Source organism: Chiloscyllium plagiosum, chromosome 4 (genome assembly GCF_004010195.1).
Source record: "Chiloscyllium plagiosum isolate BGI_BamShark_2017 chromosome 4, ASM401019v2, whole genome shotgun sequence".
Classification (NCBI taxonomy): domain Eukaryota; kingdom Metazoa; phylum Chordata; class Chondrichthyes; order Orectolobiformes; family Hemiscylliidae; genus Chiloscyllium; species Chiloscyllium plagiosum.
This window is the reverse complement of record NC_057713.1, coordinates 55,321,387-55,344,204: the sequence shown is the minus strand read 5'-3', so window position 1 is coordinate 55,344,204 and position 22,818 is coordinate 55,321,387. Positions and strand designations below refer to the sequence as shown.

Here is a 22,818-nt window from a genome sequence, read left to right as displayed (position 1 = left end):
GACAGAGACAGACAGAGAGAGACACAGAGAGAGAGAGAGAGAGACAGACAGACACACAGACAGACAGAGAGAGAGACAAAGAGAAAGAGAGAGACAAAGAGAAAGCGAGAGAGAAAGAAAGAGAGAGAGAGAGAGAAAGGCTAGATACTTGTATTTTCTACATACAGGGCTGTAGTCATTTGCCCAAGATTGACTCATGTGGTTGTTGCTATGCTCAGCAGTCCTGAGCCCACACCCACAGGTCAATTGAAAAATCAATTCAAAGACTGTCTTTGGTGAACACCATCTGACTGACACTGCCACACACACGATGTGTCCAACATCTTCCCACGAGTTCCAGTAACTTGTTTTAAAATCTGCAAAGTTATCTTCCACATTGCTTCTTTTAACACAGTATCTTTTCCTATGTCTTAGTCTACTGTGTAAAAAATTCATTGATCTCTACACAAAAAAAGCCAATTACAGAACAAAATCACAGAGTGACTACATAAAAGTTGATGTAGATCATTATGTTGAACAGCAATGCATGTTTACCTGTACCAATGTACTGCAGCAATTTAAGGCTGCAACTTATCACTAAGTACTCAGAACCAGAGATGGGCATAAACACAGTGACAACCACAAACTCTCTCTCCTGTTTTTCCTGTAAACCCTGCATATTTTGCTCTTCAAGTATTTATCTAACTTTCTTCATAGTTATCATTCAGTCTGATTCCACAACCATTTCAGGCAGTGAATTCCAGATCATAACAATTTTCTCAACTGTTTCTACTCTTAGTAAAATAACCCCAGTTTCTTTAGTCTTTCCACATAATTGACACCTTTCATCCTTGGTATCAATCTCTCAAATTTGTTCTGTATGCTTTGTAAGAGTTAAGTATTTCATTCAATCGCAGAGTGTGGAGAATTTTGCTTTAAGTGTCAATTTTAGGCCATTATCAAAGTTCAATCCTAACCAATTAATCCCACATTTCAGAACCATTTTAAGAGTTCGACTTATGTGATATAACATTCCAGGAATCTACAATAAGATTTTCAATTAGTTTTTAAAGTTATACAAAATGGCAATTTTAGATGTTGCCTTCTTAAACCAGTAATTTACCTTTGTATTATGTTATGTCTGATAATGAGTTGGGATAGAAAATAAGTATTTGAAGCTATCATCTTTGATCAAATAGTAAAAGATTTTGGAAGTGAAATCCACTTTGTGTGCCAACACATAAATGGCACTAGCTGATCAGAAGCACATTATAAACCTGCCTGTGTTTTGTCTTCAATAAAAACATCAGTAAGTGTAAAGTGGGAGGTTAATTTACCATCATCCAAGTTGTCTGCTGCTCAAGATAAATTTATCCCCTCTAAATGTCAGATCTGACATTGAATAAAAATTACAATGATCATTTGCTTCCTGGTCCAATAAAGTTCATCTGTATCTTTTCTCAACTAGAGGAATTACTTTCTAAAATTTATTAACCATTTCTGAGACATCACCCTGTTGAATAGGTTTTGAGTCATCTGACAATCTATCTCCTTATGTGGCACGGTCCCATAATTGTGTTTATAATTCTGCTGTAAAGTGCCTTGGAATGCAAACAAGTACAAGTTGTTGTTATTATTATTCATAAACCACACCCTTCCTGGTAGCTACACAGAAAATAGACAGTGTATTATAATTTAGAGATGGTCTACTTACTGCATCTATGTAGAATGTATTGGATCCAATAGAGGTAACAGCATTCCCAAGGTCATTGTTGTGGACCCCATTTTGATAGTCCTGGTATGGAATGACAGTGAGGGCAAAAGGGCCGACAGTTCCCTTGCTCTGATTGGTCAGCTTCACTTCCAGGGATGTTGGGTCACCGGCCTGACACTCTACCACTACATCACAATCACAGGGCTTCCCAGCTACAAAAACATCTATAAAAGGAGAAAAGCAAAGGTCAAGGTTTATAAAAAGGTATTTACGAACTTGAGTTTGTACTACTATTCTAATCCTCTCCCTTCTTGCCTCTGTTCTAAAAGCATATATAGAATACAGTTTTACAGGTAGAGAAATTGATTTTCTGATCCAGCTTCGAGTACCGATTGCTGTGAGATGTGATTCCCTGTCGTTGCATATACATAGTTGGCAGATGTAGGATAGTGAAGGCGGCGTTTGGTATGCTTTCCTTTATTGGTCAGAGTATTGAGTACAGGAGTTGGGAGGTCATGTTGTGGCTATACAGGACATTGGTTAGGCCACTGTTGGAATACTGCATGCAATTCTGGTCTCCTTCCTATCGGAAAGATGTTTTGAAACTTGAAAGGGTTCAGAAAAGATTTGCAAGGATGTTGCCAGGGTTGGAGGATTTGAGCTATATAGGGAGAGGCTGAACAGGCTGGGGCTGTTTTCCCTGAAGCATCGGAGACTGAGGGGTAACATTATAGAGGTTTACAAAACTATGAGGGGCATGGATAGGGTAAATAGGCAAAGACTTTTCCTTGCGGTCGGGGAGTCCAGAACTAGAGGGCATAGGTTTCAGGTGAGAGGGGAAAGATATAAAGGAGACCTAAGAGGCAACATTTTCACACAGACGGTGGTATGTGTATGGAATGAGCTGCCAGAGGAAGTGGTGGAGGCTGGTACAATTGCAACATTTAAAAGGCATTTGGATGGGTATATGAATAGGAAGGGTTTGGAGGGATATGGGCTGGGTGCTAGCAGGTGGGACTAGATTGGGTTGGGATATCTGGTCGGCATGGACGGGTTGGACCGAAGGGTCTGTTTCCATGCTGTATATCTCTATGACTCTCTATGTCCCCAAAGATCACTCAGGGACTGAAACTTGACTTTTCATCTCTCCAACCGAAGGATATTGAACTCAACTGATGCATCTGTAGAAATAAAATCAGCTAACTTGCCAAAGACTAGAACAGTGGTACATGATTCATTGCCACACTGTGTTCAATACAAGATGGGATAAATTATAAATTATATGTCTTATGCATGTATGAACATAATACACTACAGTTTTATTGGATGGATATGTAATCTTTTCTATAAAATAAACCAAATACACTACCACGTATTATGATGTCCCTCTGCCAACTCTATCAACTGAAATAAAATTACAACCATAGATATCTACTTAATATCAATTTATCATAATTGAAATATCCTGCCAAATAAAGGTATAACTACAAAACTGGCATTGTAAGTTTGAAAAAGGCATTTAATTATTAGCACAGAATGAAGAACAATGGGTCCCGAGAACTGGACAGATTGTCTTGGACAACAGTTGCATGAGATAGTTCAATAACAGTAAATGCTGTGAAGTTAATACACAATCATGTCTTAGAGAATATTTTCTTTGCCAGACATGATCTGCAGTATCGAATTGTCTAAATTCTTTCTTACAAAGTTACCACTATGAAACAAAAGCCTGAGGTGTAAGTGAAATGATACATTATTTACAACATATTTAGAAAGCGAGATTGTCTTCTCGAGTAATATATTGGCAGCATGGTGGCTCAGTGGTTAGCACTGCTGCCTCACAGCGCTAGGGTCCCAGGTTCAATTCCAGACTTGGGCGACTGTCTGTGTGGAGTTTGCATAATCTCCCCTCGTCTGCGTGAGTTTCCTCTGGGTACTCCAGCTTCCTCCCACACTCCAAAGATGTGCAGGTCAGATGAATTGGCCATGCTAAATTGTCCATAGTTGTTAGATGCATTAGTCAGAGGGGGTGGGTTACTCTTGGAAGGGTTGGTGTGGACCTGTTGGGCCAAAGGGCCTGTTTCCACACTGTAGGGAATATAATCTATATTAATTTTAAATAATTAGGGACACTGATGATGTAGTACATGAAGTGGTACATGAACTGTCTCATTCATTTTTCAGAGCTGATTTTGAACCTAGCCAGAATTAAAGAGCTGAAAATCTTCTCAGACAAGCATCCTCTGTTAAACAGACAATTTTGCTTCAGTAAGCACAATCTCTCAGTATGATGCAGTCTAGAATTCACTAAGGATCAGCGATATCATGGAGAGACCATAAAATGAACTGTTGCAGTTGCAATGCAGTAGTACTTGATTAGAAGGTTTTCTAGGGTTGCTGTTTCTGCACATTTTTGTGGCACAGAAAGCATTACCCTCTAAGCAATCCCTCGTGCACTTGTGCATGGTTACTCTACATTGGATGCCAAAATTAAAAATGTATCGTATACCCTTGCATCGGCACCACTTGCATTGAAGATACATGTCCTCATGAAAGCAAGGAATTTTTTTTTTTACTTGCAGAATTAATCAATGATTTACTTGGAGATCAAAGCTCTCATTTCAGAGTTCAAAATTTTCTGCAAAACTTTACTACACTTGCAAAATATTTCAGTCAATAACAATGCTGAATAATGTAGAAGAAGCACAAGATACAAAAATAACAAAGATAAAATAAAAACTGAAACTGAACTGAATTGGACCAGCCAAATAAATACCGTGGCTACAAGAGCAAGTCAAGGCAAGGAATATTGTGGTGAGTAACTAATCTTCTGTGCACCACTGACACAATATAAGTCAGGAGTGTGATAGAATACTCTCCACTTGCCTGAATGAATGCTGCTCTAACAACACTCAAGAACCTCAACAGCATCCAGGATGAATCAGCCTGCTTGATTGGCACCCTATCCACCAGAGTCCATATTCACTCACATGATCACTTAGCATATAGGCGGAAGTATGTAGCTCACCAAGGTTCCTTGACTTTCCAAACCTGTGACCTTCGTCACAAAATACATGGAAACACTGTGTGCAATTCTGTTCTCCCTCCTGTCAGAAGGATGTTGTGAAACTTGAAAGGGTTCAGAAAAGGATATTGCCAGGGTTGGACGATTTGAGCTATAGGGAGAGGCTGAATCGGCTGGGGCTGTTTTCTCTGGAACATCGGAGGCTGAGGGGTGACCTTATAGAGGTTTATAAAATCATTAGGCGCATGGATAGGGTAAACAGACAAGGTCTTTGCCCTGGGGTCTGGGAGTCCAGAACTAGATGGCATAGGTTTAGGGTGAGAAGGGAATAATTTAAAAAGGACCTAAGGGGCAACTCTTTCACACAGAGGGTGGTGCAAGTATGGAATGAGTTGCCAGAGGAAGTGGTGGAGGCTGGTACAATTACAACATTTAAAAGGCAACTGGACAGGTATATGAATAGGAAGGGGTTAGAGTGATATGGGCCAAGTGCTGGCAAATAGGACTAGATTAGGTTAGGATATCTGGTCAGCATGGACATGTCGGACCGAAAGGTCTGTTTCCGCACTGTACATCTCTATGACTATCATTACAAGGTCCCCTCCAAAACACACATTAACCCAACTTTGAACTAAATGGTTATTCCTTCATTGCTGCTGACAAAATTCTACAACTCCCTGCTCACAGCATTATGAGTGCACCTACACTACTTTCACTGCAGTGGTTCAAGAAAGCAACTCACCAGTATCTTCTTAAGGAATCGGAACTGGACAATAAATGCTTGCCCACCCAGTGACATCACTTCCCATGAGTGAATGAAAAAAATTTCAATCGCAACAAATTTTTCATTTTTGACATGAAATCCCTTTGAAACAGTTGGATAGGTCACCAGCCTTGCAATATAGAAAATCATAGAGCTCCCGGCAGAGGCTTTAAGTTTCAAATTATGCTGAAGTAAATTGGGAGTACCTGTTTATCTTTACGCTGGTTTAGAGAGAGAAAGAAAGGATACCAGAGAATGACTTTGTTTCTCATTTTATGAACGTCAATCACAATAACATTACCACAGGCTAACATTCAGCGCAAAAGGTTAACAAATGCAATAACTAACAGCAAGCTTTTTAATAATTGCAGGTGTTTACCACAATATATTTGGAAAGTACATATTTCAAATAATTCACCCTCAGTCAGAAGCTTTCCTATTTTTGTCTTCAATCTTTAACAATGGTGAACAGAACATTTGGGGTAAATTTTTACTTCAAAAGCATAAAATAGTTTTTAATAAACTCATGTTTAGTTGGTAAGCATATGTTTACATAATTAGTGATAATATTATAGCTGTATTTTTGAGTTATTGCAAGAAAGAACAGATTTACATTTTCACACTAATTCTCATTGTCTCAGGATGCCCTAAATCACTTTGCAGACAATGAACTACTTTTAAACACTAAACATATGAATTAAAAGAAAGAGTATGCCACTGAGCCCCTGGAATCTGCTCCAGCACTTTAGAGGATCATGGCTAATGTAATTACTCCACATTTCCCCTTACCTTTGATAACCTTACAAACCCTTGCTGATCAAAAATATACCTGTTATTTTTCCACAGTCATGACCTGTGAGAGATGGAATTACTCTTTCTCTACCTTAAAGGTGACCCTTTATTTTGAAGTAGTGACTGTCTACTTTTGGATTATACCACAAGAGGAAACATGTTTTTCCACGTGCACCCTGTCAAGGCCTCTTAGATTTTTATACGTATAACTCAAATTGCTCCTTACTCTTCTGAACTTGAGCAGATACAATCCTAGCCTGTCCAATCTTTCCAGGTAAAACAACCTAACCATTCCAGGTATTAGTCTAGTAAAAGTTCTCTGAACTGCTCCCAATGCATTTGCAAGCTTTTCTAAATTAGTAAATAATAGTGTATGCAGATGGTATCACCAGTGCCCTCTACATTTGAAGCAGATTCTCCCTACTTTTGTAGAAGTAGCGTTCAGATTGTGATAGGGTTGCAGTTGATTCCATCCACAAGTTAATTTGTGCTTGAGCTGGAACACATATATAAAACCACCTGTTCATAAATACAGAAATTGCTTATATGTTGAATATTTAAAATTACACCCCTGTATGGGACCATAATTGTAATTTCCAGCATTGCTAAGCTGGATGTCTATAAATCATCTTACCCCCAGACTTTTTGTCCTTGGGGCATCAGAGGCGGAGGGGTTTATAAAATCATGAGGGGCATAGATAAGGTTAATAGGCAAGGTCTTTTTCCAAGGGGAGGGGAGTCCAAAACTAGAGGGTATAGGTTTATTGTGAAAGGGGAAAAGATTTAAAGGGGACCCAAGTCACAATTTTTTCATACAGTTTTCATACAATTTTCTGTATATAGAATCAGCTGCAGGAAGTGGTATAGGCGGGTACAAATACGACATTTAAAAGACATTTGCACACGTACACGAATAGGAAAGGTTTAGAGGGATAAGGACCAAATGCAGACAAATGAGACCAGTTAGGTTTGGGACATCTGGTTGGCAAGGATGAGTTGGGCTAAAGGGTCTGTTCCATATTGTTTGAATCTATGACTTGAGAGAAAAATAGCAATAATGGAGAAATTTGTGGCATGTATGAGTAGCAAATCACGATCATAAGATTTGCAATCTAGGCTTTTAAAAGAAGTGGGTGAGAACATTATCATGATAATCTTTAAAAGTTCTCTCTAATTGTGATCTGATTATTTGAATTTGAAAATAATGTCGTCAATATTTAAGAAAGATGACAGGTGATAGAAATTTAGACTAGTTAGCTTAACATCTGTCATTTAGTAAGTTGCTGGACTTTAAAATTAAGGAGAGAGTCCTGGTTCATCTTCAAAACTTTGAACTTAAGAGCCTGACAAATCGATCAAATTCTAATGGACAGGGCTTTATTCATGGATATTATTGATACGGTCTTACAGAGGTACTTGATAGTCTCTTCTGAGAGAGTTTGTCAGCTAAAGTTGAAGCCATGGAGTTGAACTCAAATTATTGACAATTTCCAGTTTGGAAATTGCCCAAGAAGTAGAGAAAGCAGCACTGTTTGGCAGGTCTTCTAATTGGCAGTGACTAACAATGTCCTGTAATGGGGTATGTTGGGACCTGAAAAATTCACGGTAACGATCAACAAATTAGATGACAGGATAGAAATCCACATGCTCAAAGTACACAATGACAGGAAATATCGTAAGTAATGTCAATGGAAAATTACGAAGAGAATGTTAAACCAATGAGAGATAAAACTGTGGCAAATGGATTTCAATTTAAGCATAATCTGTTTTGGATCTAAAAAGGATAGAACAGGGCATTTTGTAAACTAGCAAAGCTAAAAGTAGTGGACATCAAAGAGTTGAGGATCCAGATTAAGAGATCACTGTACTGTCACAAACATAGAGAATGCTGAAAAACTCAGCAGGCCTTGCAGCATATGTGGAGAGAATATTTCAAATTGTATATTATTCTTCTTCTGTTCTGAAGAAGAGACAGACCTGACTCAAAATTCCACAGAGGCTGACGTGCCTGCTGAACTTCTCCAAATTCTTTGTGTTTATTTCAGATTTCCAGCAGCCGTAGTATTTTGCCTTTGTTAAATTGTCATGAATGGGTACAGAAAATAACCAGAGGACTAGCATATGACAGGTTAGAAGATGAGAGTGATAGGGTTGCTTATCATTATTTTGGAAAACTAGAACTCACTGCTTTTTTTTTAAAAAGAGAAGACTGCTATCTGCAAGATTCACTGTCTTTTGAAATGAAGTACTATCACTTTTAAAATGGAGAGATATGATACTTTAATGGTCAAGTAATGAAATCTCCAGTTAACCAACGAAATGACTATTGACACCTCTTGTCTGCCAATGTGTTGGAGACCGGTCAGAACCTATGGCAAGACTCAGACCGAAGCCTATATTATAGAAGGCTATAACCTGAATCTTCCAAGCAGTGACAATAAAAAGCAGTTTCTCATTGCACTCGTCTTTCCTTCAACCAGATAGTGCTGCAGATTTCTACTGCTACATAAGAAATATGCAGTAGTGCGTCTTGAAGAACCCATTTGCAGAGAAGTAAACATGCCCCCTTTTATGACACTAGCCTCCATATTTTAAGTTTAAAGATTCAGTCTGCAAATTATTGAATCGTTGAGTAAATGGGTGATTCAATGACTGGGTGTGAGTGAAACGGCAAGATGTGTGAAGTAGGGAGATGGATGAGTGGGTAGGAGGAAGTGGTAGATGATTAGGGTAGGAGTTGGTTTGGGTTAGTGGAGTGCAGCTGGAGGTGTACTCTGGTCATTTGGTTAGTGGGATGATCAAATCTGGGAGGTAGTCAGTAAGATCAAGGAGTTTAGTTGGATGAGCGGATGGGATTGGGGAAGTAATTCAAGGGTGCAGTTGTGGAGTTATCCACATATTAGATTTGGTTTCAATCTGTTTATTCAATAATATCAGTAAACTACAAAATAATAAAGGAAGTAAACAGCTAACAAATGAAAAGGAAAATACAAACCAATGATACTGCTCAAAATGTTTTGAAAATCATGTTAGTTGCCATCTTTGAATTACCACGAAGTTGAAAATTTATTATAACAAAGACCAAGAAGTTACCAGGGCTGCATGAAATGACTTTGTCCTGAAAAAAAAAATCTGTTTGAAATTTATTTTCAAGTATTTATGCCATTCTGAGGACCCAACAGCTAACAGACACAAGTAGCACAAAGAGAAGCAGTGAATAGAATATATTTGGATTTTCAGAAAGCATTTGAAAAGGTACCACACACTGGGCTAATTAATAAGCTAAAAGATCTTGATATTGGAGCTAGTACATTAGCATGGAAAGAGGATTGGCCAACAAACAGAAGGCAGACACAGTTGGGATAAGGGGAGCATTTTCAGGATGACAAGTAGTGGAGTGCCACAGGGATAGTGAATGGGCCACAATTATTTACAATATATCTTAATAACTTGGATGAGAAAAATGAATGTATTATAACAAAGTCTGCAGATGACCCAAAAATATGTGGGAAGACAAGTACTGAGATTGACACAAAGAATCTGCAGAGGAATATAGGCAGATTAAGCAAGTGAGCAAAAACTTGTCGGGTTGAATATAATGTGCAGAAATGTGAGGTTATGTCCTATGTCAAGGAGCTGAACATTATTTAAATTGTGAAAGACTACACAAAGCTACGAAATAGAAGAATTTGTAAGTCCTTGACCATAAAACATGAAAAACTAGCATCAAGATTCAGTGGCCAGTAGGGAAGGCAAATGTAATGTTGGCCTTTAGTTTAAAGGGAATGGAATATAAAAGGAGGCAGGATTTGATAAAACTGTACAAGGCACCAATCAAATCGTAGCTAGAACACTGAACAGTTTCGGTCCTTTATCTAAGAAGGATATACTGCATTTGGATGTAGTCCAGAAAAGGCTCATTGGGCTGATATCAGGTATGAAGGTATGCCTAATGAGGAAAGCTTAAGAAGGTTCGACCTATACTTATTAGAATAAAGAAGAATGAGAGGTGACTGAATGGACACAAGAAAGATTATTTGAGAACTTGATAGACAATTGCAGACAGGTTGTTTCCCCTTGTGGGAGAGCCTAGGAACAGAAGACCTCAGAGGTCCATTCAGCAGTTGGAGAAATTAGAGAGAAAAAAAGGTAACCAGGAGTAGTGATCTAGGTAATGCATTTGATGTGTCTAACAAGGCTTTTGATAAGACTCCTCATGATAGACTGGTTAAGAAAATAAGAGCCCATGCATCCAAGGCAAAGTGGCAAATCAGATCCAAAGTTAGCTGAGAGACAGGAAGCAGAGGGTGATGGCAGAGGAAGATTTCTATGACTGGAATTCGGTTTACACCAGGGTTCTGCAGGGCTTGTACTGCATCCTTGCTATTTATGGTGACATTAATGAGTTAGACTGAAACACAGGAGGGCTGATCATTATGTTAATGGACAACACAAAAATTGGCAGGGTGATAAATGGTTGACAAGGGTAGGTTTAAACTGCAGGAGGATCTCAGCACACTGGTCAGATGGGCAGATCTGTGGGAAATGGAATTTAACCTAAAAAGTATGAGATATTACAATTTGAGAGGGCTAACACAACAAGGGATTACACTATGAATGGTATACTATACTGGAAAGTACAGAAGATCAGACCTGAAGACAGAAAAGCTGAGAGATAAGGGGGTTAAGCAGGCATTTGGAATATTTGCCTATATTAGCCTCGGCATAGAATTTGAGATTGGGGAGGCTACATTAAAACTGTATAAAATACTGGTTAGGTCACAACTGGAGTACTGGGTGCAGTTCTAGTCACCATATTTTAGGAAGGCTGTGATTGCACTAGAGAGGATGGAGAGGAGGTTTAACAAGATGAGCCTGGACAAAATCAGAAGTCACACCACCAGGTTATTGTCCACAGGTTTATTTGAAATCACAGCAGCTTTTGGAGCGCAGCCCCTTCATTAAGTGCAGTGAGAGAGTAGGGTACACATACAGAATTTATGGGCAGATAGATCAAGGGTAGAGAGATCAAAAGATCAACTGGACAGATGCTGGAGATCAGAGTCAAGATTAGAGTGGTGCTGGACAAGCACAGCAGGTCAGGCAGCATCCAAGGAACAGGGGGAAAAAAGAGACATTACAGGCAAAAGCCCTTCATCAAGAATCAAAAGATCATACAACTGGTGCAAGTGGAGTGTCAGATAATATGTTTCTGTAGGTGACCAAGGGTGTTTGACAATGTGTAAAATGTTTATAAAGTCAGTGTCAGCATTGACATTACTTTACAAACACTTTACACACCTCTAACACTCTTGGTCATCCGGAGTATTGAAAACTTGCTGCTTGTGATTCACACAGCAGAAAGTTGAGTCTACTTAGACAACATAAAACTCAAAAATTATTTCAGAAAAACCCTCCACATCAAATACATTTCATTTTGCCAGCAGCATTTCCAGGGAGGCACATCCCCTTCCACATCCAACGATGTTCAGTTGGATATCTTTTTATTCTCTCAGTACAGAATATTCACAGTTGACACAGTGAAAGTGGACTTTCCATTCAGACATCAGGGACGTTGAAACATGAATAGTCAATACATAAATACTTGAGAGTTCTTTCAGTATTTCACTGCTAACTGATTTAAAATTGAAGCTCAAAATTGACAGGAGGTCACCAAAAGAATTAAATCTGAAATAGCTTCCATCAAATGAAAATTAACCACCAGCTTTAGCCAAAGGTGACACAAGTGGAAAGTATCTCAATCACAAAAATTCAAGCTAAAGTTCATGGCTTTAACATATACTTTGAAAACTAAGTCATTAAAAAAGTAAAAACATTGTATGAAAGAGTTTCAACATAACTCTAAATATGTAAAGTATTAGAGGTTATAAAATATTTTAACTAGATTGCATAACAAATTTCCGGACAGCAAAACCTCTACAATTCCATTTGCCTCCTCTTTGCTTTGGTGGCTGTGGTCCTTAACCATGGTGCATCCACATTTAAAAAAGAAATTATATTGTTAGATATGCTGTTTTAATACTTTCATAAGTAATTATAACAATTTTAATCAGAATACTATTATTCATATATTATTTCACATCAAATTAACTTTCTGTATGGAGAGATTACTCCCAAGAAATGAACACAGTGGTGTAATCGTGATGGCACTGGACTAGAAATTCAGAGGGCCAGGTTAATACTTTATGGGCATTAGTTTGAATTCAATTAATATAAATATAGAATTGAAAGCTAGTCTCAGAGAACGTAAACCATCAATTGCCATTTAAAAAACCCATACGATTCACTAAAGTCTTTTAGGGAAATAACCCTCTTGTCCTTACCTGGCTTACTTCAGCCACATAGCAATGTGGCCTAGTAAACCATCTGTTCAAGGGAACAATGGTCTTCCTAGCAATGCCCATATCACATGAAAGAATAAAGAAAACACAACAAGTTATCATCATAAAGTCCTTATATTTTGTAAAGGGATTAAATCTATGTGTTTATCCACAGAAATAAAGGTAAGTCACAGATTATAAATCCTGGTGTTTGAAAACCTGAAATAAACGTGAGAGTTTGTTATATGTTGTTCATATTGATTACACTTCAACTGCCATTGAAACCTTCCCTCCCTATGGTCAGTTTTGATTTTTATATAACCGATCCTTAAATAAACATGTTACTGCACTGCAGCGTTCTGCTTGTGTACACAATACCAGAAATAAAGCCACACTCAAGGCTTAGTTTCACCTGTTTAGGATAGAAATGTAATGAACCAGAATTAATGAAAAGCATTAATGACTTGACTGTACAGAGAAATATTACATCTCAGCAATTTAGAAAAAGATGAGAGGTACATTCTAAGCAGATGTCAGTTAATATGCTTGTAATCAGCCAATATGTAGTTTACCTTGTTTCTTTACCCTTCTCCCCTTTAAGTAACTTGAAAGGAAAAATCTGAAAGCTATATTCAAAATAAACTGACACAACCAAATAGAAGCAAATACAGATAGGCAATTTTGAATATTCATGATTAGTGTCAATCTTTAGCTTTGATTCATAATAATCTGAAAAAGGAATCACCTACTTTGTGTAAACAAGGCACTCATTTGGTGCTGTGATTTGGCACACAGGGAGTGACTAGTTCAAAACAGCTGCTTGTGCCAGGTTTTTTTTCATTAAAAATGCTCAGAGAATATGAATCTGACATGCACCAAGATTATTTCTGGTTCACAAAAAATGAAGCATTATTTAGTTTAAAAATATTATGAGGTAGGTGCCATTGATAAGGCCAGCATTTAATGTCTATCTCCAATTACCCTCAAGAGGATAGTGATGAGCTGCCTTCTTCAATTACTCTAGTTCATGTGATGTGGATACTTGTGATTAACCCAACAGCATATTCTAAGTTCATGATATGTACTGCCTGGTTGAATAAGGGCAGTGTAGTGTAAGGCATTAATGTGAATATGCAACCAAGATAGCTTTTACTGTCATTACAATGATAGAATTCCAATAATTGCCACTGTGGACACAAACTACCAGACCTCCAAAGCTGTAGAGTTCATGTAGATTCATGATCAAAACCAACAAGGCCAAGTTCTTGAAAAAATGTTACATCTGCAATCTTATCTTATAGGGACAGAAACAGGAATGTGTGAAAAAAACAGAAGTGCACTGGTAAACATCTATATAGTTGACAAGTTCATCAGTGCTGGAAAGGTAGCCTGAATGGTGAACTGGTATCATCTGATTATTCTGCCCAACAAAGTTCAAGAGAATGTATGGACATTTTGAATTATCAGTCTCCTCAGAGAACTGTGAATACAGTGAGACAGACTAGTGAAACTTCCACAACTGTGAGAATCACAGATGCAGCTGGAGACTTTGGATGGGGAAATAGAATATAAAGGATTAATGTGAAAATGTAAATAAGATCATTTATATCAACATTGGGAAGTGATTTAAGATCACATCTATTTAAGACAATTTTCTCTAGCAGCCATGTAGCTGAAGTGAAATTTTGATTGTAACTTAGTGTATATAATGCTTAAATAAACAGGTAACTTTTGAATCTACAACAAAAGATTACTATGATGCTTACCAGCCACTTTCCTGAACTCAATCATAGTACAGGCACTAGATGCAAAGGAACACCACTGTCTGCAAGATTCCTTCCATAATATCATGATATGGAACTGTTACACTATTCATTTACTGTTCCTGGGCCAGAGTCCTGAAATCCCCTTTCAAAAAGCACTATGGGGAGATTCACACCGTATGGAATGTAGTAAATCAAAGTGGCAACTTACCGACACTTTGTCCAAGGACAACAGTATTTAATTCACTTAGTAGAGTGCATTTCATTGCCAGGCCATGTTAACTTGAAATTTTTACAGTTAGACAAGTCTTTGCTGATTATTTGCTGAACCCCTGCAAAATGCCATGATTTGTTTATTACAAGTCTGAGTCTGCTTCAGCTTAAATGAGGAATGAACACCAGAGTATTGGTATTAATTTGATCAATACCCAAGTCTCCCAGACAACTAACTGAACGAGGCCCTTGCCCTGTAATTGCAAGGCGAGAAAAATATTTCTTTTTCATTAAGAACATCTCACTGAAGTTTGAGGGTAATCCACATTGAGTATTCTGTTATAAAAACTCTGCTCATATTTTGAAAGTTGTGATAAATTCTACCTAAGCAGTGAAGGCAACTTACAACATTCCAAAACAAATCACAACTTGCTGAAACAAAATTGGTCCCATCATCCAACATCCCATTATAAATGGATCCTTCAAAAATTCCAGGATCCACATTTGCATCTTCTTCAAACTATAATCAGTTCCTTCTAGTTCAGTCAAAACTCTCCAATAGGTTTTGATACATCTCATTTCCAGGCAAACAGACAAATAAACAGGGATAATAAAAAAGCTACTTTACCAACAAACACTCAAATCTAAAGAATGAATAAAAAAATTTAAATCTACAAGATATTCTACAAATACAATCCTACACAATTTTAATTACCACTGCCACTGATTTCGACCTCTCAAAATATTTTCACATTTGATTGTCCTATTATCATGAATTTGATTCCATTTTGGCTTGTTTTCTTCAATTTCTTTTCTACTTCACAAACTTAATCACTGACTTCACTGACCTTTCTTCTTAACTGTGAAAACACAGGTGTCTTCGTAGTTCAGGTGATATTAATGCTGTTTCACAGTTTCCCCCTCCCTCAAAATGTGTCTCATCACTTAAGGAGCTAAAATAACTTTGTATTAATTCTGAATTCTCAGTTTATAAATGTACCAGTTAGCAGAAATGTGAAAACTGTTAAATGATTTTTTTTTAATCAAATATCTTATGTTGCAAAGTGCATTCAAATTCAAATGTAGGTTACAAGCAATTGACCATATGTGAATATTTTCAGACAGATTGGCAAGAGTTTCAGCATATGCATTTAAAAAAAATCTTAGCATGGCTACTCTGAGAATGTATATTCACAACTGACAAATTGCATTCATGTGAGTAGGTGAAATATAATTTTGAAAATCACATATTAGGTTAATAGAGATAGATATCTAATTGAGGAATTTTCTGTGAAAGCAGTCACGATTTGTTTTGCTACATGTCTGACATTATTCCTTCACAGCAATGACTGGCTCCTGCTTGCAGAATAAAAAAAAGGAACAGAAACTAAATCTATCGTGTTCAATCATTCAACTCAGAATTATTTATGAAAAACTGACGACAAGGAAGACAATTATGATCCATCCCTTACCATGTTATAATGGTCACAAATAATAAAAACATACTGTAGAACATTAATACAGAAACTCAACCACTTTTGTTCCAAAAATATATATTGCAATAAACTTTCAAAAATGAATAGCCTGGGACTACAGTGCTTGCTTGGCTTCTCATGCTGTGAGTTGAGTTTAAGCACGCAGACCATATCTTTGCTATTTGAAAGTACACTTATCTGGTAAAGTTATACCTACTCTTTAAAGATAACTAAATTCCAAAAAAAAACTTGTGTCAAAATTATGGTGAATAGAAAAATCAATAACAATACTACAGAGCTTTTAGTATGTTCTTATCTTAGCAAATATTAATCTATTGATATTACATATACATATTCTCAAACAAAAGGATGAATTTTCAGTCTGATTAAAAACAACGGCAATTTTGTTTTCTAATATAAAGGATATTTTTAGTACAAGAAAAGCAAACTCAACACAACTTCAGAGGTGGTGATGGTCTAATGTGTTATCACTCGACTATTAATTTAGAGACCCACATATTGTTCTGGGGACCAGAATTCAAAATCCCACCACGGCAGATGGTGGAATTTAAATTCAAAAGGGCAACATGGTAGTTCAGCAGTTAGCTGGGTTTGATTCCACCCTCGGGTGACCGTGTGGATTTTGCACATTTTCCCCATGTTTCCTCCGGGCGCTCCATTTCCTCCCACCTTACAAAGATGTGCAGGCTAGATGGATTAGCCATGAGAAATGCAGGGTTCAGTCTGGGTGGAATGCTCTTCAGAGAGGTGGTGTGGACTCAATCGACTGAATGGCCTGCTCCCAAGCAGAGATTCTATGATTCCATAATAAAAGTCTGAAATTAACAGTCTAATGATGACCACTGAACTGCTGCTAATTGTTGGGAAAAACCCAATTGACAGCACCTGAAAGAGGTTCATTCATGTTCTTTCGGGAATGATACTGCCATCCTTTTTTGGTCTGGCCTATATGTGACTCCAGACACATAGCAATGTGGTTGACTCTCAAGTCTGGGCAATTAAGGATGGGCAATAAATGCTGGTCTCGCCAGAGATACCCACATCCTGTGCATAATAAACTGATTTGGTTCCTCAAATTGTGTTACAATTAGACAAATGCTAGCAGTTATTCAGTACCTTTTACTGTATTCTTCATGTATGTTTCAGTAAGCTATTCAACTATGGTAATACATTCCGCAGATTCAGCTTTCAGCAGTGACTGACAACAGTGATAAGGAGTAGAAACCATGTATAGACTTGATTCTCTATAGCTTGGAGACTGGCAGCAAATGTATTCCCCCATCTATTATAGGAGTTGAAATCAACACATTCATCACAGAAAACCATTTAAAAGGGGAAATAAAATGCAAACTTGGAGTGGTGGGAATTCTGAAATAAAACAAAATTCTAGAATTATACAGCAGTCTTGAAAAGAAAGGACAAGAAAATATTTTAAATGCAAACTATTTAATGAAATGAAAGGTTCAGCAGGATCTCTAACTATAGATCTGTCTCTTCTCTTTCAGGTGCTATCAATTGGCAGCAAATATCAGGATTCCTTGTTTTTATTTAAATTTGCTTCTTTTTACATCGGTCTTTCAACATTATCACCTTTATCATCAGTTTTCAAATTATCTGGAGTTGAGTATTATTCGAGTACCAAAAGTAAGTAAAGATCATCCAGTCAGCACATTTTCTTCTTCAGGTATAGCAGAAAAGAGTAACTTCAATAACAATACATACCCCAACGTGATTAATTGCCAATGAAAGACTTTTGAAGGATGTTAAATGTTGTAATAATGAATGTTGAAAAATGACAGCCAAATTGCACATAATTTGCTGGTCTCATGACCAACAATATGATAACAACCAGTAATCCATTCTGGTGCTGTTATATGATGGATACATATTGATCAATGCAGTGGTGTCATGGAATATTTCACATCCAGTGAAGAGGCAAAAGAAATGAAACAAAGATGCTTGCGATTTTAAAGAAATGAAAACATAATTTTTCGGAGAAACTCAGCAGCTCTGGCAGCACCTATAAAGAGAAAATAGAGTTTCAGACTGGACTTGAAGCATTAACTCTGTTTTCTCTCCACAGATAGGGCAGCATGGTGACACAGTGGTTAGCATTGGGGCCTGGATTTGATCCTACCCATGGTTGATTGTCATTGAGTAATTTACACATTTTCCCTGTGTCTGTGGCGTATTTGCTGTGGGTGCCCTGGTTTCCTCCCACAATCATAAAGGTGCGCAGATTGGGTGGATTGGCCATGTTACATCACCCTAGTGTTCAGGGATGTACAAGCTAGCCATGAATTAGCCATGGTAAACACGCAGTTATGAGGATGGGGTGGGTCTAGGTGGGATGCTCTTTGGAGGATTGGTGCAGACTTGATGGGCCAAATGGCCTATATGTGAACTGCGGGGATTCTATGATTCTATAGATGCTGCCAAACCTGCTGGGTTTCTCAAGCAGAAAGGTAGAATGAACTTTGGTCTCACATATCAACCAAATGTCAGCACTTCTGACAGTGTTACTCTAACCTAATATTGCACTGTAGCATCAAACTAGACATTCAAACCTTTAGATTGAGATTTGTAACTGCATAAGTGAGTGTTACCACTGAGCAATGGCTAACACTTTGTGCTTTAATGTGATTGAAAATCTTTTAATATATTACCCAAGATGTTTGGTTGAATGCCATTTTAATGCAGCGAGTGTTTACAAACCATCTGTTCACAGGTTTTTCATGACAATTAAAGAGCTAGCTCATATTGAAATAACAGACATTAGAATTTATTATAAATTTTGATCACATAATTTTAGAAATGTCCACGTTAACAAAACTAAAGCATCTTTCACAACAAGATGTAACAAAATGTTTTACAGTCATGAAGCACTTTTGAAGTGTATTTACTGCCGCAATGTAGCAACAACAAGATGCACAACAAGGTTCCACAAACAGCAATGTGATAATGATAACATAATCTGCTTCATTTAGTGGGTGGGAGATAAATTCTGGCCAGCGCACCAGGAATAATGCCCATCCTCTTTTTCAAAGAAATGCCATTATGGGAGGAAATGAGGATTGCAGATGCTGGAGATCAGAGTCAAAACGTGTGGTGCTGGAAAAGCATAGCAGGTCTGGCAGTATCCGAGGGGCAGGAGAGTCGACATTTTGAGCATGAGCTCTTCATCAGGAATGAGAGGGTGACACAAGGGGACAGAGATAAAGGCGGGGGGGGGGGGGGGGGGGGGGGGAGGCAAAAGTAGCGGGGAATGCGGTGGTAGGTCGGAGAGGAGGGTGGATAGAATAGGCAGGACAGTTAGAGAGGGCGGTGCTGAGTTCGAAGGTTGGATTAGTTGTTTAGTGCGTGTCCCCCAGAGATGTTCTCTGAAATGCAGAAGGTCCCAAAGGATCCTTCCACATCTGACAGAGACTTACCTGTACTTTCACATTTGTCATCTACTGTGTCTATTGCTCCCGATGTGGTCTCTACTACACTGGGGAGACAGGATGCCAATGCTAAACTTGTGGAACGTTTCAGAGAATATCTCTAGGATACATGCTCTAAACAACGCCACTGCCCTGGGGCCGAACACTAACTCCTCCTCTCATTCCACTAAGCACATGCAAGTCCTGGGTCTCCTCCACCGCCAAACTCCAGCCACCTGACACCCGAAGGAAGAACGCCTTATCTTCTGCCTTGGGACCCTCCAACCACATGGGATTTCAGCAGTTTCCTCATTCCCCACCACCCATCCCCCAGCCTATCCCAGATCCAACCTTCCAACTGAGCACCACCCTCTCAAACTGCTCTGTCAATCTTCCTTCCCACCTAACCGCTCCAACCTCCTCTCTGACCTATCACCATCAACCCCCACCTTCACCTATCTATCACATTTCCAGCTACCTTCCACCCAGCCACACCACACTCCCCACTTATCTTTGAGCCCTCTTGGGCCACCCCCTCATTCCTGATGAACAGCTCATGCTTGAAACGTCTACTCTCCTGCTCCTCAAAGGCTGGCTGATCGACTGTGCTTTATCAGTACCACACTTTTCAGCTGAGATCTTTTGACATCCATGCAAGAGGACAGATGGAGGCTTGATTGTAGTTCTTTGTGAACACAATACAGCACTATTATCCAAAATTAAATCCACGTTGTTTAAATCACAATTTATTACCACTAACTCATTTATATTTTAAACCACAAGCTATTACAACATGGATATTCTCCATGGTTAAATTACTCACACAACAGCTGGAAATTAAAGATGTGCATGCATATTTGCTTTGTGAGAAAATGTGGAAAAAAAAGTGCAATATATTTTATACTGTTACTGTACATCATTAATTCTTCATGACCCATTATCCTGGCAATGAAAACTTTCTTTTGGAAGTTTATCCAACCACTCAGTTCTTGCCTTTATCATATTCATCACTGATCATGTTCTGACCTCATATGGATGTACACTCATTACCAAAGCTGTCATCTAGACATAGTTTCTCTTCACCACTGTTAATTTATTCTGAAGCCAATTGATAAAGTAGGAAAGCAGATGCTAATCTTTTACTTAACGGTGATTTATTTACAGAATGCAATATTATAAATGTCTATCTCAGCCTTAACCAACATTCTCATCCCAAATAATTTTCTTAATGTTCTTTTGAGAAATCGAAACTAACAATTAGGCTAATTAGAAAATTGATACCCCCTCAAAAGGGGCACTGTAAAATAAAAATGTAAAAGGAGACTTATCAAATTGTGGGCTACATCTTAAAGTCTTTCGGCTCCTTCAGAATTGTACTAGCTTTGGAAGGATTTCCACTGCGAAACCCAGAATGTTTTTGCACTGTATCTTTCCAACTCACCATATTAATTGCCAACAGCGCATTCCTGATGAAGGGCTTTTGCCTAAAACATCAATATTTCTGCTCCTCGGATGCTGCCTGACCTGCTGTGCTTTTCCAGCACCACACTGATCTTGACTGCCAACCCCACCTCCTTGGCTTCCATCACATCCAGTTCCAGCCTCATTTTACCATGTGCCATTCAACAACTCATTATTCAGTGGATATCCTGGAATTCATCAGCATCCCTTGCACCCGTGCCATCTTAAAAAGCCTGCTGTACATCTGACAATTAGTATTAGTCCAGAGGTGCCCTGCCTGGATCCTGACATTTTCCCTGTACACAACAGATAAGGAGAAATTGGTGCCCTATGTGCACTTGATGCAATAACTCCAAAGAGGCTGGTATCCCATCACCAAGTCACCCTTATTTACACATGAACAGTCCTTGGCTACAGTACTGCTATATAGAGTGTCAGGCACCAGAGCTTCAGTAAGTCTGGCACTCACCCTTTTTATATGTCAGCTAGGGCTCCCTGATCAATCCAGTTGGCTGACCTCAATGCAATCACAACTGGCAGGGAGACATTCTGCTGGACAGGGTGTTGCAGGGCAGGACATCCTCTTCCCCTAGAACCAGCAATGAAAACTATGAGGTCAGATCATGCCAGACTGATCTGATGTTGCCACTTGGATTAAGGCAGTCTCAGCCATCTGGAAGAATGCACAAGGTGGTGGTCAATGACAATACCAAATGCCATCATCTTCTCTCTGATACTCACTTTATCTCTGCTAGTGTATCCATCTTCCATCAAAGCTTATTTCGACAATTCTCACTATTGCATACAATTTCAACACACTACTTACTCTCACCCACCCCAACTCCCAAACACCACTAACTATACATATCCTCTACACTTCCTACTCTCTTACACAGGTCACATTACACATATAATTGTACCATTCACTTTCACCTTCCTCTCTCCATTCCAGGGGTGAAAACAGTTCCCACTAGCGCAGAAAGACTCAAGATGGGCGGTAGGCTACTTGCAATGTGACTGCTCACTCTTTAAGTGAACATTATCCTGATTCTGACAGCCTTGTGTGGCTAACTGACCATTGCAAAGCCCCTGCACTGGTATCGGAGGTGGCACTTGACGAACTGTACCAGAACCCCCTGATTGAAAGCTATCCCTTGACTTGACTGAGATCTGCTGACAACCATGATGAGCTTTCTTTATATGCATCTGAGCTAAACAGCAAGACTGGACAGAAGTAATATGAATGTGGTGTCTTCTGGCTGAGGGGGCCAAGTGCAAAAGGTAAGACAAAGTAGGAATGCTGTGAGCATTCAATCGGACTCACATTGAGTGCTATTGCAGTGAGTGAAGAGCCTGGAGATGTAGTCTATGAGTTGGGTATATGTCCCTGAATGCACAGTGTGCAGATTGAGTTGCTCCAGCCTGGCAGATTTGATATGCCGAAGCATCTTGTAAATGGATTACAGATATGCCCATGACGGTCTAAGGAGCGGTCACGTATCAGGTGCTAATGGCAGACTGTGGCAGGTGTGCATAGAGTCCTCAGATTTTGGTGCTTGATTTTCAACTTGGAGGTTGTTTGGAGTAAGCAGCAAGCTGAAGTTGCCAGATTCCTGCTCTGATTTCTATATTGAATTTTCCCAACATCTAGCTTGTTCACAAGTTTGCTAAGATAGAAAGCTGACTTTTAATGATGAGAGTTGGGCCGTCAACAAGGCATTTAACAAGTAACATTTTTCCTTAATTGGTAACTTACTGCTGCCAAGCAAGAAACTCACCATGCTGTTTGTGTAAAGTACAAAAGATGGTGCAAGATGCTGCCAATGGAATTTGGTCTCTCTGGACTTGT

At 38.7% G+C, this 22,818-nt stretch overlaps 1 protein-coding gene across 1 annotated transcript in view; it reads right to left on the bottom strand.

The window, feature by feature from the left end:
• The window catches only part of trappc9 (trafficking protein particle complex subunit 9), a 598,494-nt gene that overhangs the window by 9,625 nt on the left and 566,051 nt on the right, over positions 1-22,818 (bottom strand). The window contains exon 22 of the mRNA XM_043689331.1: positions 1,694-1,917. Within this exon, the coding sequence (XP_043545266.1) occupies positions 1,694-1,917 (224 nt within the window). The remainder of the gene's footprint in view (positions 1-1,693; positions 1,918-22,818) is intronic.